Raw genomic sequence first — 17,224 nt, 5'->3', positions numbered from 1 at the left:
CAACTCATTTTCTCTTATAGCTATTTATCTAGACTCTTCTGTGCACTGCCCATTCTTGATGCTAGGGGTTGAGCCATGAAGCAGCAGCACCTGCTAGAACTTACAAGTTAATGGTGCAGACAGTGGCAAACAACAATGAACACCTGGGGGAGCACGGCTAATGGTCCTGGGACTGGGTTTCGTTGTAAAAATAGAAAATGTAGAGAGGTCTTTCAAGAGAAGGCGACATTTGAGTGAAGAGCACCTGCTTCCTATGTTGACTGTTTCATGAGCTTCCTCCATGGGATCTCCCATGCACCCTTCCCATTCCTTTCCCATCCTGTTATGCCAATTTTAGATCTGGGCTGTTTTTTTGTTTTGTTTTGTTTTCACGGTCTAAGGCTCAGTCTGACTGGTATCTTCACCACTACTCGCTCTTCCCACAGTCCCGTCACATGCTATTTAGCCAGTTTAATCTCCCTAAACCATTGTACTCTCTGTCTAAAAACCTTAGTGACTCCTCATTGACTACAGAATTAGGTCTGTCCTCCAGGTTTCCTTCTTTCCCCTTCCTTACCTTCCCAGACTTCTTCCCCTCACCCAGCTAAGCTCTAGGAACCTGGAGTCCTCCCTGACTGTCAGACACATCAGCCTTGATGTCTTTCCCTGGTCCCCGCTTCTGGGAGGGTCTGTCTTTCCCATTACCGCAGGTCCACATCCTGCTTCTCTCTCTAGAGCCAGCTCAGATGGTCCCAGGTTCACGGATAAAGAGTGATGTGTGGAGAATGAAGAATGAAGGCTCTCTCCCCAGCTGCTCTGAGCCCGACTCATCTTTGTGAACCTCAATGTGCCTGGTGCTGGGCACAGAGTAAACAAATAATCACACATATCATTAAAAGAGATCTTGGGCCCTAGAGGGTTTGGCTTAGTGGATAGAACACCGGCCTCTGGACTGAAAAGTCCCGGGTTCAATTCTGGTCAAGAGCATATACCTGGGTTTTTGGGCTCAATCTCCAGTGGGGAGCATGCAGGAGGCAGCCTATCAGTGATTCTCTCTCATCATTGATGTTTCTCTCTCCCCCTCTCTCTCCTTCTCCCTCTCACTTCCTCTCTGAAGTCAGTAAAAATATTTTTTTTAAAAAAGAGATATTGGTTATTGCTGAGGCATACATTTGTAACCCCAACTTCTTTTTTGAAATAATTTCCTTCAACATCCATTCATGCACTTGATATTTTACTCCCTACAGGCAGTAAGAAGAACACATTCTGCTTCAGGAGTTTGAGTCCTTCTCTTCTCCCCCCACCCCCATTCATGGGAAATTTTGGGTCAGACTTCAATTCCAATTGATGTCTCAGACCCCTTCCATCTCCTCATCAACTTATCCTTCATCTCAACCTCTCATGAAATGGGGACAGTGACCCTGACATGATTGAGTTTTGACGGTTTGAGCAGCAAAGTCATAGAGGGTCATTATCATCACTTAAATGACAGAATCCAAATCCAGTGACTATTTGTTCACACAGAACCTTGTCCTGAGAAACCTTCTGCCTTCAATAGTTCTCAAACCAAAGGCCATGAAACCAAACTCAAGGCTCTGAACGAAAACCCCAACCCTCTTTAAGGAACTGGCATCACCGACAGGCCCTAAATTGGCAATTAATTTGGATGCCCACTCAACAAACAGGAAAACAAATGCTTGCTCCTCTCCTTTTTTATCTCATGACCCAGTTCTGCACCCCATCCTTGGAAAAATGTTTTCCTCCCAAAGACAGAGTGACATTTACTTACTTTTGTTGAGGCCAGAATTCATGTTATTGCTCCACCCTCCTCTCCTGACTGAGTCGTAAGAAGGATCTAATGAAAAATAACACATAATTGTACATCAGCATCTCCTGCTTTGCAGAATGATTGCGTGAAAATGATCTTGTAGTAATCAGGAGAAATTAAATGTAATTCAGCAATCACTTTTCAGACTCCACTAAATTCCAGAAGTGTGTTCTCGCCCTAGGGTAAAGGGGGAGGGGGGGGGAGTGGAAGGAGTATGAATGTTCTGATGGGGAGCCAAAGTAACAGAAGAACCTTGAATTTGAAGTCAGAAGATTGGTTCAAGTTCTGTCCCCAACATTACTTGTTGTGAGACCTTGGACGAATCACAACATATTCCTGTATTCAACCTTCTTTAATATGAAACTTAAAATTTACCTGACATATCTACTTATAGGGTAGGGCTAATGTCATGAACTAAATGTATGTGTGCTACCCCAAATTCATAGGTTGATACCCAAACCCCAATGTGATGGTATCAGGAGGTGGGGTCTTTGGGAGGTAATCAGGACGTGAGGATGGAGCCCTGAGGAATGGGATTAGTGGCCTGGTAAGAAGAGGACATAGAGCTAGCTTGCTCTCTTCCTGCTGCTTGAGGATGCCATAGAAAATTGGCAATCTGTAACCCAGAAAAGGCCCTGGCCAGAAGTTGATCACGTTGGCACCCTGATCTCAGATTCCCAGCCTCCAAACATGTGGGAAAGAAGTTTCTGTTGTTTATACATCACTCACTCTATGGTACTTTGTGAGAGCAGTCCCCACGGACTAAGACAGGTGATGATCAAATGCTAAACATATGTGAGACGTCTTACAAAGCTTTCTGCAAATGTAAATAGAAAGAAAACATGTCCATAGCAGCTCTGAAGAGATGGGCAGCATCCAGATTCAAGACTCGGTGGGAGGAATGTTTCAAAGTCCAGGCCCACGACCTCTCAGGTGGCCAGCTCCATCCCTTCCCCAGCACACCCATCCTATGATGATGTCTCAGAGGTGTGAACACACCCCAGGCTCACCTAGGCCCTCATGTTTGTATTTTCTTTTCTTTCCTTTTTTTTTTTTGTTGTTGTTGTTGTTAATCCTCACCCAAGGATATTTTTCCATTGAGTTTTGAGAGAGTAAAAAGAAAGGGGAGAGACAGAGACAGAGAGAAACATCGATGTGAGATTGATAGGTTGCCTCCTGCCTGTGCCCCTACCAGGGCTAGGGATTGAGCCTGAGACTGAGGTACGTGCCCTTGACCGAATTGAACCTGAGACCCTTCAGTTCGCAGGCCAACACTCTATCCACTGAGCTAAACCTGCCAGGGCTCTCATGTTTTCCTCCTGAGAGTGGAGAGGGCTAGGCCTGATGACCACAGAGAAAGAAAAAAGCCAGAGGTGTGGCTGGAAGAGGGGTGGGGATAAGAAATGAGGGGCTGGGGCGATGCCTTGCCTGGAAATGACTAGAGCCTTGCTTCCGAGTCTCCATCGAGCCCGAACCTCTGTGATCCCACCCTCTCCCACATGCCTCCATAGCTGTGCTCAGAAATGGCTTCACTAACAGGCTGGAAACATCCCTTTTCCGTCCTCCTGATGTGAGTCCTGTGGTGACACGGAGCAGGCATGGCAGAAGAGCTCGAGGACACAGAATTATGACTTTCAAAGTCTTTCCATGAACAACAAAGAAACCATGAAAACCATCCGAACAAATGGAGTGCAAACCTCATCAAACAACAGCCTAAGCGAATGAAACACAAACCATCCCCTCCGCCCCTCCTGAGCCTCTAACGAATTAGAATAAGAACTGCAAAGATGGATGGGCGCATCTGATCTTCTGTTCTAGTTGTTTCTGGCGAAGAAGAGCCGAAAGACGGGGAGAATGTTCTTGTGGAAAAATCCACGTGCGAATGCACATTCCTCCTGGTTCTGGAAAAGCCAGTGCAGTTTTGAAACTACAGTATTTAGCAACTGGCATGAAAAACAAAACAGAAAGTGAGGGGGTGGGGATGGGGGAAGAGAGAGCAGGAAAGGGGACACAAGGGAGACAAAGCTCAACTCATTTACGTGATCTGCTTTTATTTTTACTTGACTTTTTTTCTCCCCCACAATTCCTCCTGCAAGCAGATGCCTCTGCTTGCTTAAAAACAAAATAGAATAAAAGCAAACGAAAAACCTAACTTGTTTACAAGCTTGGAATGAGGTTGATGGCTGTCATGGGCATTTTTTTTTTTAATTTTTTTTTTGCTGTCTTGTGGGGGTCTGATGAGTGTGTGCAAAGCTGGTATAAGCCAAAGGAAAAGTGGGGTTCAAAGATTTTTCTGTGGTGGGGGATGCTGGGTAGGCCTCCAGTGATTTACTTCCGAGTGACCTCTGCCATGTATTGAGTGCTTGGCCATAGAGTGGATATTAGGCCATATGAAAATGTTCTCTTGTCCTTGCATTTGACTATGAGAAGAAAACTATGATTGTGAGGAATGATGGGGAATGGACCAAAGGAGTGGTGGGGACATTAAGGAGGAGAAGGAGGGGAAGAAGAGTGTCATTGGTGTCATCTAAACTAAGTGAGACCTCCTTGGAGAGAAGAGAGTGAGCAATGCAGACAGACATAGGGCAGAAGCGGGTGATGGGACATGCCAGTGCTGTCTGGGACAACCATGGAGGCAGCTTCAGGACTGACGCAGAGGAATGAGTAGGAAAAGAGGGCTAGAAGAGGGGGCCAAGGGCATGTTCAAGGCCATGTTGATGGCAATAGACACGTCTAATGACCTTGGGGTACAGGCAGCAGAAGCCCAGAGATGTTGTGGGCAGGTGGCAATTCCATGAAAACAGGGGGTGGTGGAGGACGAAGCTTGTGGTGGTGTGTGGGATGGGAGAGCGCCTAGGAGAAGGAGGTGAATTAAGTAGGAACAGAACAGAAAGTGGAATAGAAAGTGACAGATGCAATAAGAAAAAAACATCACTAAGTTCCAGGAATTGGTGTGTGTTATCTGAAGTCCTGACTTGCCTCCTGACTTACTAAACTGATAAGATCTGTGCTAAAGTTTTCTAACTCTTGTTTCTGCTCATTCATTCATTTACCGAAGGCATCCTCTATGACAGCCATTTTATATTTGGAACCATTTTTTTTTTTAGCCCAAATTATGGCTATGACTATCATCACCACTGACTTCTCTTTTTTTGGTCTTTATTGTTGAAGTATTACCCATGTTCCCCTCCCAACCCCCCTGCCCAGTAACCCCCTCCAACCCATTCCCCACCCCAGGCCTTCATCTCACTATTGTCTGTGTCCATGGGCTATACACATAAGTTCTTTGCTTATTTCCTTCCCACCTTCTTGTCAATTTTTCCTCCTATTCTTTTATTCTAACTCCAGGGACAGAGTAGACATGCAGCAGTGACAAGAATGGGTAGATGAATCCCCAAAACGGACTGCGGGAGGTGATGGCTGGGCTCTTCTGTAACTCTAAGTACCCGGCCAAGGCTGAAGCTGGTGCCTTATCAGAGTGTCGGGCAGCCCATCTTGGCTGCCTTGCCTCAGGGCCTTGGGGCTGCAGAGCTGTGGGTCATAATTCTCCCACAGGCCCACATGGGATGGGAGTCGGGGTGGGAAGGGAGATGAGGAAAGCCAGCCTGGCTGAGGGGACGATGGAGGTTCCAACCAACACAAAAGTCCTCTAGTGGGTAAAAAAAAAAAAATCAACCGAATCCGAGGCCACCAGCAATCAGCCTGGACTGTGTCCTCACTGCAAAGCTAGCAGAGCAATCAATAGCAATGGCCATTCGGAGGCTGGTGTCTCTAGCCGAGGGTCTAGGAGCAGTGTGTGCTTCTGAGCAATAGACACCCCAAGTCTCCCCTCTCCCCATTGCTTTTTCATCCTCAACTATCGGATGGAAAGTCCTGCTACTGGCACCTAAATCTACAAAGGACCCCCACTTTCATCACTGAGGAGTTCAACCCATGCCTGTGAGGGCACAGGCCTTTGGGGGGACCTCCACCAAGTGTAAGATTTGAAACGAAAGCCAGTATTTCTGGAGGAAGTCCTACTGCACAGACAGAGCATGAGGACGGAGGAGGCCAATGTCAAGAGCCAAGGTCTGGCATTCTGCCTGGGAGGTCTAAGAGCCCAGCAAGCCTTGCAGATCGAATGAGATATCCAAGCAAACACCTGGCACGGGGCCTAGCACCGAGTGAGACATGGAAAATGTCAGCAATTCATGTTAATAATTTGCATCATTATTATACACTTGCAGGATGTTCAGACCCAGAAACATGGTCGCCAGCCCCACCAAAAACACATAACTTTCCCCTCTCCTCCCTTCTCCTCTACCCGCTTTCTATGCTCTACTTCTTAGTTTCCCATTGATCACTGAACTGAATCAATAATTAATTCATGTTTGTTGTTTACTGTCTGTATCTCCCACCTGAATACCTTTCTTCTATTCTCTGACATTAATTTTTTTAAAGATTATTATTTTAAAAATAAATATTTTATTGATTTTTTTTTTTACAGGGAAGAAGGGAGAGGGATAGAGAGTTAGAAACATCGATGAGAGAGAAACATCGATTCAGCTGCCTCTTGCTTACTCCCTACTGGGGATGTGCCCGCAACCCAGGTGCATGCCCTTGATAAGAATCGAACCTGGGACCCTTCAGTCCACAGGCTGATGCTCTATCCACTGAGCCAAATGGGTTAGGGCTATTCTTTGACATTAATTATCAAGCACCTAGAATAGTGCCCAGCCCAGCAAGTTCACAGTAGAAACTTGTTGGATGAATAGATGGGCCATGCTTTCTTTCTTGCCAAACATCCACATTTCCTCTCACGTTCACTGGCTGAAGAGAATTCAAGACGCCTGCCCTTCCTTCTCCCGGCTGAGCCGTCTCCAGGGGACTCTGCTAACCCCGTGAGCCCTCTGAGCATCATGGACGGCAGCCCATCTGCTACAGGCACCGGCTAAAATCTGTCCCCACTGGCAAGTCACAGACTAGATGCCACTTTATTGAAGTGGCCAGCATTTACCTTGATAATTTTTCAATGTCATTATTGAAAGGAGGGTTTGTTTTCCTCCTAATAACTGTGGTGCAAGTGAACACTGAGCAGCATGGTCAGCTCTGGACCTGGACACACAAGCAGAACTATGTCTACAACCAAGATGAAAAGGCCTGGTCCAGGGCGCTAAGCCCGCGCCTGGCATTCCTGCACAAACACTACCTGTGGCTGTGTCAGGCCTCCCTGACCCCGGCTGGCTGTCATCGGGTGTGGCTGGTCCCCTGGTGGGCTTGCAGGTCCCCGGAGCCACCTGGTGAGAGCCAGCGCCAGCCCCCACCCGCGAATACAATGTCTGCTGTCTGCTTCCTGGGAACTGGCTTCTGGAAACAGTGTAGGGAGCAGCCAAGGGCACAGTGTGACTGATGGTGACCAGCCCACGGTTGACAGTCCAGGCTGGTGTGCGGTGGCAGCCTGCTTCGTCAGCACAAAAGCACACCCTAGTCTGACAAGCTCACTTTTGACTTGGGTGAAGGCTGCTGCCACCTGGCTTCATGGATGACAAATGTTGTGATGATTTCCCAGACGAGTCACCCACAGGGCTTGGCCTAGTGTTTGTGGTTTCAGGCGGTCCCAAGGTCAAAGTCAGCCACAGCAGACAGAGACCAGAGCCCTGCTGTGGAGAAGGCGGGCACCGCCAGGCACCCGTGGGGCACTCTGCCTCCTGTATACAATGGCCCGAGTGGTATCTCTATCATGGGACGCTCGACGTGGCTACGCTGACTCTAAATGGCCTCTTAGATTCCAGGAGAGCCTCCCGGGGGGAGAAAGCTGAGCGTGGAGACTTTTTTTCTGGAAGGAGAAGCCTTGTCTGGGCACGGCCATCTCATATACAATCCAGTGTTAGCTCAGTTTCTGTGTGAAGCTTTCACACGGGCCTCAGAAGTCTGGCCAAGCGTCTCAGGAAAGACATTTTTCTGCCCTGATGCCCACGGTTCACCGTCTGAAGGCCCCGTGTCCCGGCAACACGCGGCTCTCCACTTTGTCATGACCTCACTGGGAGGCCCTGGGTGCACACAAGGGCCTCTCTCTTCACTCCTGACGACATGAGGCCGCCCCCTCAATTACTTGATGGAAAAAGATGAATGTTCCCTGAACCTTCTCGTCGAATTTCTGGTTGTGCCGAGAAGGCTGGCAGCGCCTCGCCCTGTTTATCCTTGGAGAGCCGGGCTCTGAATCAGACCTTTCAGCCCAGGCAGAGGGACAGCTGCTGGAGCTCCGAGAAGGGGCTCCTCTTGGTCAGGTCCTGACCTCCCTTCTCGAAGAGAGAGAGGATGACCACGGAGAAGGGCGCTAGACAGAGGACGCTGACCCACAGCCTTGACCTTCCTAAGAAAGCACCAGGTTCGGCAGGCGGAAGATGCCTCCCCGGCTCTCAGGGAGGGCTTGCGCAAGGGAGCACCATCTATGTTGTTGGTGGAGGTCTGAGCTGGATGATCCCTCACCTTCACCCCTCCACCCCCACCTCTCTTTGAGGTCCTGGCTTCTAAGGGCCCCGTCTGGCCACCAACCCAATGCAGGCAGCTTGCCTCTGGGCTCTCCTCCATGATGCCTTTGATAATGCACCCCAGCCTGTGAACGCCTGCTCTGCTTCTGGAACCTTCTCAACCCACAACTGGGGACCAGCTACTTGTTAGTCATGGTCTCTGCTATAACGCCCACAGGTAATCACTAAAATGCCCGACCTACAGGCCTGGTCTCTCCCTGCAAACACAGTGCACAGGCAACCGGTGCATAAGCAGTGAGCATCCCTGCAGGGCGCCCTCACCGAGATGCCCTTTCTCTCTAGGGGGCTTTACCTCTGTGGGGGCGACAGGGCATTCAGAACCACGCCGCCCTGGGTTCAAGTCCCAGCACTTCCATTTGCTCTGTCGGGTGACCTTGGTCAAAAGGTTCCTCACCCCTTTTGAAACCTCAGGTTCTGCTTCTCCAAAATGGATGAATCACACATACTTTCTAGGGTTGCGAGGAAGATGAAACAAGCATTTGCTACATGGCGATTTAAAAATAGGCACACTGTACATACATGTAGGTGACATGACCTTGCCTGCACCTCTCCGAGTTTTAGCGTGGTGAAACGAGGTTACAAAGCTCAGCAAGGAAGGCCTGGGGAAGGATTAGAAGGAGGAAGGACAGTCCCATTCCTGTGATCCCGACCACTGATTCCCAAACTGCAATAAAGGGTGGGTCTCTTTCAAAAGAAGAAATGGCCTGGCAGGTGTGGCTCAGTTGGTTGAGCATTGTCCTATGAACCGAGGTCTCTGGTTCTATTCCTGGTCAGGGCGCATGCCTGGGTTGTAGGTTTGGTCCCCAGTATGGGTCGGCAGCCAATCAATGTTTCTCCTTCATCTCATTGATTTTTCAGGTTTTTTGTCTCCCCCTCTCCCCCTCATCTCTCTAAAATCAGTAAACACATATATTTTTTTAAAAAGAATAAATAGGTTATCCTGGGCCCCCGTTTGAAGAATATCGCCCTGGAAGGTAGTGAGGGGTGGAGGTAGGTGCTGCCTCCTGGTACATTAGGCTCAGGTTTTGTCTGGCATCCTCCTTGCACCCCTGTCAGCTCCAAGTCCCCGGGTAGCTGGCTCTGAAGCGGGGTCCTCACCTCATTTCAACCCGTCCTATAGGGGCAGCCCAGCCCTCGCCTCCGTGGCATCTAATTTTACAAAGAGCAACAGAGGATCTTGGCTTCCACGGAGCCCCCAGGAGGAGGGAAATATCTGGGGAGGACTGTCTTCAAACTTGGAACTCGGGGGGAAAAAAAACATCCTGGATCAGGTTTCCTTTGCTCAAGGACCTCGTCCTGGAATCCAAACAGTGCCTGGGCTCAGGACGGCCCCGCTGCGTGGAGAAGAATGGAGGTAGTGTTTCCGATAGTACATGTGCAGAGGACACAAAGACATATGAGCAGAATGCTTAGGGGGTGGGGGGGCGGTGGATGGTTTTGAAAGAGGAAAAGTTTGGGGAGTCAAGTGGCCACAGTCACGCAGGCTGCCTACCGAGGCGGGCTCCCCTCTCACTTGGCTTCACTTGTGGGCTCCGTGTCTAAGTGACACAGGAGTCTAAAGGACCCCTTTATTTGGATAGAGCCTCAAAGCAGGGTTTCAGAGCCAGCCTTATGCAGGAAGGCCATTCATACTGACTAGGTTAGTTGGATGTTTGCCCGACACCCCCTCCCCGCAAACCCCTGGCCACCATAGGGCCCTGTAGACACAACTAAATTGCCCACTTCTTCGGCCAGGTCTGCTTCAGGTTTAATAGGATTCCAGGTAGGAAAAAAGAAACCCTAACCGTTTGCTTAGGAAACAGGGCTTGTGGCTCAAGGAGAGGTAGTCTGTCTGGGCTCAGCCCCCTCCATTCTGCTCAGGGCCTTGATCTGAGCGTCTTACGCTGACATTTCACAGTGAGGCTGGTCTCACCCTCTCTGGCGGCAGTACGTTATTATAATTGTTCTATCTTATCATGAGTTATTGTTAATCTCCCCCTATGCCTAATTTATAAATTAAACTTTATCATAGATTCTATGTATAGGGAAAAAGCCATCCATATAGGGTTCTTCACTATCCGGGGTTTCAGGCTCTTTGAACGGATATCCCCCATGGATAAGAGGGGACTACTATACAGGGATGCCCAGACAAACGTCCTTGCTCTGTGGGACTTACATTCAAACAAATAGTAGAGGTGATAAGTGCTATTAAAAAAAAAGAAAACACAGGAAGGGGAGTAGATGGTACTGGGTTGGGGAGGGTCTTCCTGAAAATAATTAAGCACAGACTTGACCTGTCCAATGTTATAAACATAGATCTCTCTGTAATGTTATCATTTTCTTATGCCCTGATGAGAAGTCTAATGCCTTTCTTCTTAGTTCTTCTCCTAGTAAGAATGTCTGTATGTTGGAAGACCACAAAATGAGCTAAAGAACTTGACAGTAGCTTTGTGATGTGTGGGTGAGGGATTGTAAATGGTGAGATGAGCCTAGTCTATTAAGGAGTTCACCAGTTTTTTTCGTATTTAGAATCAGGGTAATTGCCAAATCTTCATTCTTAGATGTACGCCAATTTAGACTTGCCATTTAACTCAAGAAACTGAAAATACCTACACTTCCCATGTTTGCCCTTTGATTCGAATCTGAAGTGGTCTTAGGGGAAAGGCAGTTCTCTGGGCTCAGTCTGGGAAAACTGGACAGGTGGCCTACCTGGTGAGGCTCAGTGGTTGAGCTTTGATCTACGAACCATGAACTGGGAGGGAGGTCCCGGTTCCATTCCCGGTCAGGGCACATGCCCGGGTTGCCGGCTTGATCCCCAGTGTGGGGCATGCAGGAGGCAGCCAATCAATCATACTCTCTTGTCATTGATGTTTCTCTCTCTCTCTCTCCTCCTTCCTCTCTGAAATCAATCATACATATATACTAGTGTTATAATTTTGCGCTCGCTCTCTCTCTCTCTCTCTCTCTCTCTCTCTCTCTCTCTCTCTCTCTATATATATATATATATATATATATATATATATATATATATATATTTTAAGTGGACATGGAAGTCATCCTAAACATGCCATCTTCATGGCCTGGTAGTGAGCATGACATGCTTCTGTCCCTGAATCCTGCATCCACACAGCAAGAGCCCAGGAGTTGGAAGAAAAAAAAAAAAAAAAAGAGCCATCAATTCTGGAAGTTAGAACATGGTCTTACATAATAGAATTAGAGGCTTCTTTTCATCCTGGAAGGTACCTCAGACATTATCTAAACCAGACATGCAAATTAGCACAGGCCTGGAGGCCTGAAGCATGAGAGAAATCATATGTGGCCATATAAGAATTTTAATAGAAATTGAAAGTATGACTCATGCCATGAAAACTTCCTTTCTCTAAACTCCTCTAGGATATTGGGCAGGACTGATGATTCTTTTACAGGCAGGCCAAAACCCATTTAAAAGCTCAAAGATTTTTCCAAATGATACCAAGAACAATTTTCATCTCTCTGGAAGAGTCGTAGCTCAATGTTATCAAGCAGAAGGCTGTTTGTGGTTTTTCTTAAAGGCTCCAAAGATTTTTCACGGGAAAAGATTCCATCACTTCTCGTTCATCCATTCCAAATAGGGAAACAGCTCCTTGCAATAGAGGGAATGCTGGATTGGGGTTCAGAACACCTTGGTTTGCCTCACTTCTCTGTCAGCTGGCACGTGGCTAATACCTCTAAGTCTCAGTTAACCTATCTGTAAAAGGGAGATACTCAGAGAGAAATAACTCCTCTAAAATTTAAGGGTCTGGAAAAGCAAATGGCCTATTTAGTCCCCACGGGGTTACGTGGAGAATAAATGAGCTCACGCCTGAGAAAATGCTTCTACTACTCCAATGTGTCCTATAGAATGTTGGCTGCTATTCTTTTCCAGAGTTTAATTCATTGGCGATGAGAAGGTAATCTTTCTTGTGTCAGCCAGAGCTAATTTCCTCTGGTTCTTTCTTTAGGAAAGCAGAAGAATTGAGTCAATGTTAAATTAAATGGTCAAAGACTACATTTTCCTTCCCCAGTGAATCCATTACTGTCAGTAGTACTTACTGAATAGCTACAGGACTGGAAAAAAGTCACAATTAGAGAAGAGCAGGTACTGGTGTGGTAATTAGGTTCATGGATATCTCGTGTGTGTGGGAGGATTCTGAGAAGTGATGGCAATGTCTGGGAGTAAGGAAAATATATCTTGAACTGGGCTGGAACTTGAACTGGGCACTGAAGCATGTGTTGGATTTTGATATAAAGTAATAGCCTCACTTAATGAACCACTTTCTCTTTAGAGGATGCCTGACACAAGAACTTGAACTTCATCACAGAGACATGTTAAACTTTTGATTGACCTTCAGCTTACAGATCTCTGAGACTCAAGAGGAAAAGCTGATATATGTCCCTTTTAGTGTTTCTAGCCATAGTATTTCTTCCTCGAAGACTATCTTCTCCCAAAAGAAATGAGTTCTTTTTTATGTTAGCTAGGGGATTCTCTAAAGAGAGGAAGATGTGCCCTAGCTGGTTTGGCTCAGTGGATTGAGCATCAGCCTATGGACTGAAGGGTCCCGGGTTCGATTCCAGTCCAGGCTGTGGACTTGAACTCCAGTAGGTGGTGCACAGGAGGCAGCAGGAGGCAGCCGGTCAATGATTCTCTCTTATCATTGATGTTTCTATCTCTCTCTCCCTCTCCCTCCTCTCTGAAACCAATAAAAAATATATATATTTTTAGAAGCCTGATGCACAAAATTCATGCAAGAGTAGGCCTTGCCTTCTGCACCCTGGACTTGGGCTTCCCTCACAGCTCTGGTTTCATTCAGAAAGTCGTCCACAAGGATGTCCGGCCTAATTAGCATATTACATTTTTATTATTATAGAAGCTGATGATGCTACCTCTGCCTGGACTTTTCACTAAAACATGCCCCAAACCTCAACACTGCTGTCGGGCAGGAGAGAAGCTCCCCTCTTTCTCCGGGAGAGAGATAGACAGATGGATGGATTGATAGAATCTGCTTGATGAGCATGAGACTAAACAATCTTTCAATACTCTCCAGCTACTGCTGCCCTCAGAGAACCTCCCTGTAGAATTTCAAAATCAGTGCATGTAGTAGAACAAATGCCTCTGGAATACTCTGTGTTGAGGTGGGCCGTCGGGAACACTTGTAGACCTAGCCTTTTATTTCCAAAGCACTTGGGGACCCCACTCCTCAGAAAAGCCAACAGGGATCACTTCTAGTTTCTATTACAAAACAAGATCGCATGGTAGTGGAAATGGAGTTACAGCAACCGAAGGCAATTTCGTTTTGAGTCTTAGTTTTGCTATCTGGAATGGGATGAAAAATGCAAGTCAAAGTGAAAGTTGGTAGAGATGGGAGGCCTAAAATAGTAGCAGTAAAGAATTTGGAGATGAATTGGAAATGCAAAAACCCCTATGTCCTACTTAGTAAGTGTGAAATGCCACTGAGAGGTGATGGAGCTCTGGCCAGCTGAGTACTCAAGGTCACAGATGGGGGCGGGGAAGGGGGGTTCCTTGGTGGGGCTGGGAAAGGCTGTAGTCTGGCTGAGTCTAAGGATGCTCTGGGGGTCAAGTTGCTCCAAAGTACCTTTCCTACAGCCTATGACATTCCTGATTTCTCCAGGGAGCATCTAAGAACAGCTTTGATGAACATAAAGACAAAAGACATGCCCAAGGCAGGCAGGAATGTCAACATCAACGTGGGAACCTCTAAGCATTCAAGACCAGGAAAGGGCCCTGGGTACCTTTTGGTAGAGGTAGGAGAAAGACCCGCACTGTAGTGGCAGAAAGGGATTGCTTTTCTGTTAAGTGTTCCAATAAAGCACTTGACAGTAGGGATGGTGGTGGTGGTGGTGGGGGGGGGGGGTGTGAGGTTTCAGAAGCAATGGAAGGCACTTATTTTAAGAACAGATGCTCAGTTCCATCTTCCTCCTGGGCTCCTTCACCTGCCAAGGGTGCATATAAATGAGAAGGTGATGTGGAATGGGGTGGCTGAAGCATCCTGGCAGGTGTCTTTAAAATGGTCCCAGGTATTCTGATACCTTTCTTTCTCTTCTTGGAGAGCCATGGGCCAATGAAGCTTAGAGAAGAAAGGGGTTGTCTACCTGTTGTAGTTGGAGGGACATTTCACAACTAGGTTTATTGGACTAATATCCATCTCCCCTCATTTTAAAAAATTAAGTGTATTGCAATCTTATTACTCGATGTATCAATTCCTTTTCTGTGCCTCTGTGGTTCCACATAGCTGAAGCTGAATGGCCTCCAAATGCGCATGTCAGAACGCTTGGCTTTGCCCCACCATCCCTCACTTTCTGGTGGCACAGTCACCCCATCTGAGTAACTGGAGGAGGCAAGAGGCAGAAGGACCCCACTTTGAATGCTGGGGAGGTCACCTCTGAATTCTCTCTTGCAGGGACATGTCTGGGGTAGAAAAGAATGAATTAAAGCCAGAATGGTCATTAGAAGACATTTGCGTACATATTTTGTAAAAGATCCTCAAAGACATAAAACCTGCACAATGTGAATAGTTCTTGAGATGGAATTCCCTTATTTCCAATCAGGGAACCCACGCCTTCACTAGCACCAAAGAAAGATGACATGCCCCTGCCACATGCCTCTGTACCTGCAACAGCACCACGCTGGGCGCTGTTGGCCTCCTTATCATGGAACCAGTTTACACTTGTCCCAGGAAACAGGCGAAGTGCCGGCCATAATGGAGAGAAAGCGTGTCCTGGTCGCCGTGCAACCCACACATGTGTGATAACAGCACATGCAGCACACCCACCGAAAAAAATAGCAGTTCTGTTCCTCAGAGAAAGGAAGGAGAATGGTTACTTAGAAAGTGTCCCAGACAAGCTGTCAGATTGAATTCAGAGGCTGGAGTCTGACTCCGGGACAGGCCTGGCTGGCGGAGCTCCCTGGGGACTGGGGTTTCCTGCCTGCTTCGCTTACAGACAAGGATTCTTTGTTTCCAGCGCTCGCTCTCTCTCTCTCTCTCTCTCTCTCTCTCTCTCTCTCTCTCTCTCTCTCTCTCTGTCTCTTTCTCTCTCTCCCTCTCTCTCTCTTTCTCCTCTCTCCCTCCCTCTCTTTCTATCTCTCTCTCTGGCAAAGAAGAAAAAAAAAGCACACACAAAAGCATGCTGCTCTCCAAAAGGGGTCAGATCGAAAGCAGACAAAACATTAACTCTGGAATTTCAAAGGAAAACATTTTTTTAATATTAAAAAAAAACCAAGAGAGCAAGCTACTGTCTATTCTGTAATAATAAATCTTGCCTTTGGACCGCAGAAGCAGTGTGAGCCCTCTCTCTCTCTCTCTCTCTCTCTCACACACACACACACACACACACACAGCCAGCAATCATCCCCACTTTTGCTAAAAATGGATTAGCGGTATTTCATCATAAAGGAAAAACATATGATGACAAAGTTCTTAACAGGCCCTCCTGTGAGCCTTCCAGCGCCTGGGATTTAAGTGCTGCAGAGTGGGCCATGGCCGGGCCGGGGAGCCATCTGACCTGCTGCCGGAGAGATGTTATTTACTCCCCAAAATACCAGCGCATTACCTCACAGCCTTACAGGCCTTTTCCGACGGCACACGTGTTCCAGACCACCCCCCACACGCTACCCCGGCCAGGCAACAGCAAGGCCCATGCCCACACGGAACACCTGAACACATGCTCCTGCACCCTCCACGCAGGATGCGACACCCCCGGTGCTGACCTGGACACATGGCGTCCTCTTTCACTGCATAACACATAGGGGGGGCGGGGGGGGAAGAAGGTAGGAGGGAGTGCCAGCTTTAGGCATAAATATTCTGCACTCATCCATGTTCTCTCATTAAAACTAAAGTTCTCGGGGCATCTTTTCAATCATAGGAAATTTCAAAGATGTAGTAATGCAGAGAGGAGCCCAGCTGGGGTGGCTCAGTGGTTGAGCGTTAACCTCTGAACCAGGAGGTCACAGTTTGATTCCTGGTCAGGGCACATGCCCGGGTTGTGGATTTGATCCCCAGTGTGGCCCATGCAGGAGGCGGTTGATCAATGATTCCCTCTCATCCTTGATGTTTCTCTCCCTCTCCCTTCCTCTCTGAATAATCAATAAAAATATATTTTTTTAAAAAAGGAAAGGAAAGAAAAGCAGAGAGGAAACTACTGAACCCCATGGCCCCTTCCTTCATCCTGTCAATCCTATCGCAGCTCTGCTCTTGCCTCCACCTTGTCCCTTTCCCCTTCCCCTTCCCCTGCTGCCGTGGTCATTCTGAAGCAGATCCCTGGCTCCGCTCCTTTGCTGAACTTCCTGTCTCACAGTGACACAACCCACTTTCAGTTTCGTGAGCTCATGTCACACTGAGGCCTTGGTGCCCCCATAGGGCACACTCCTACACACCCCCAGGAACTCCCCTGGTCCCTTCCCCCAAACCCAACATGAACACATAGGGCTGCCCTGTCTGTGTGGCTCATCTTTCCACCCTGAAACTGTCCCATTAAATGACAACTCACCATCCCTCCTCCCGCTCCCCCAGGCCTTGGAGCCACCATTCTACTTTCTGTTTGCCTGGCCAAGTACCTCATAGGAGAGGATTCAAATAGTATTTGTCCTACAGCCTCGGTATTTTTAATAAAGCTCAGCAGGCGGTTCTGTGTGTAGTGAGGACAGGGGGGTAGTGCCAAGTGGGGGTGCGTATGAATTCGTTTTTGGGGAAAGAAAGTAGAAGAGGGATGCAGGTAGGGGTGAGGGTGGGAAAACTGCAGGGACAGAGAAAAATAATGGGGGAATTAAAATCTCCGCCCGAACTACCCTCAGGCCGGGTCTTGTTTCCATGCAACATCAGCCAGAGGGGACAGGCTGTCTGTCAGGCAGACCTTCTGCAGCAAGGGATGTTGA

The 17,224-nt window shown here is 47.8% G+C and overlaps 1 protein-coding gene across 2 annotated transcripts in view; it reads right to left on the bottom strand.

The window, feature by feature from the left end:
- Positions 1-17,224, bottom strand: part of FLI1 (Fli-1 proto-oncogene, ETS transcription factor) — a 111,037-nt gene that overhangs the window by 5,907 nt on the left and 87,906 nt on the right. For both annotated transcript variants that reach the window (XM_084867293.1, XM_084867294.1), the window contains exon 6: positions 1,769-1,834. In XM_084867293.1, coding sequence (XP_084723419.1) covers positions 1,769-1,834 — 66 coding nt within the window. The remainder of the gene's footprint in view (positions 1-1,768; positions 1,835-17,224) is intronic.

Source organism: Pipistrellus hanaki (assembly GCF_964339955.1).
Source record: "Pipistrellus hanaki genome assembly, chromosome: 19".
Classification (NCBI taxonomy): domain Eukaryota; kingdom Metazoa; phylum Chordata; class Mammalia; order Chiroptera; family Vespertilionidae; genus Pipistrellus; species Pipistrellus hanaki.
This window is presented reverse-complemented; position numbering and strand designations above follow the sequence as displayed.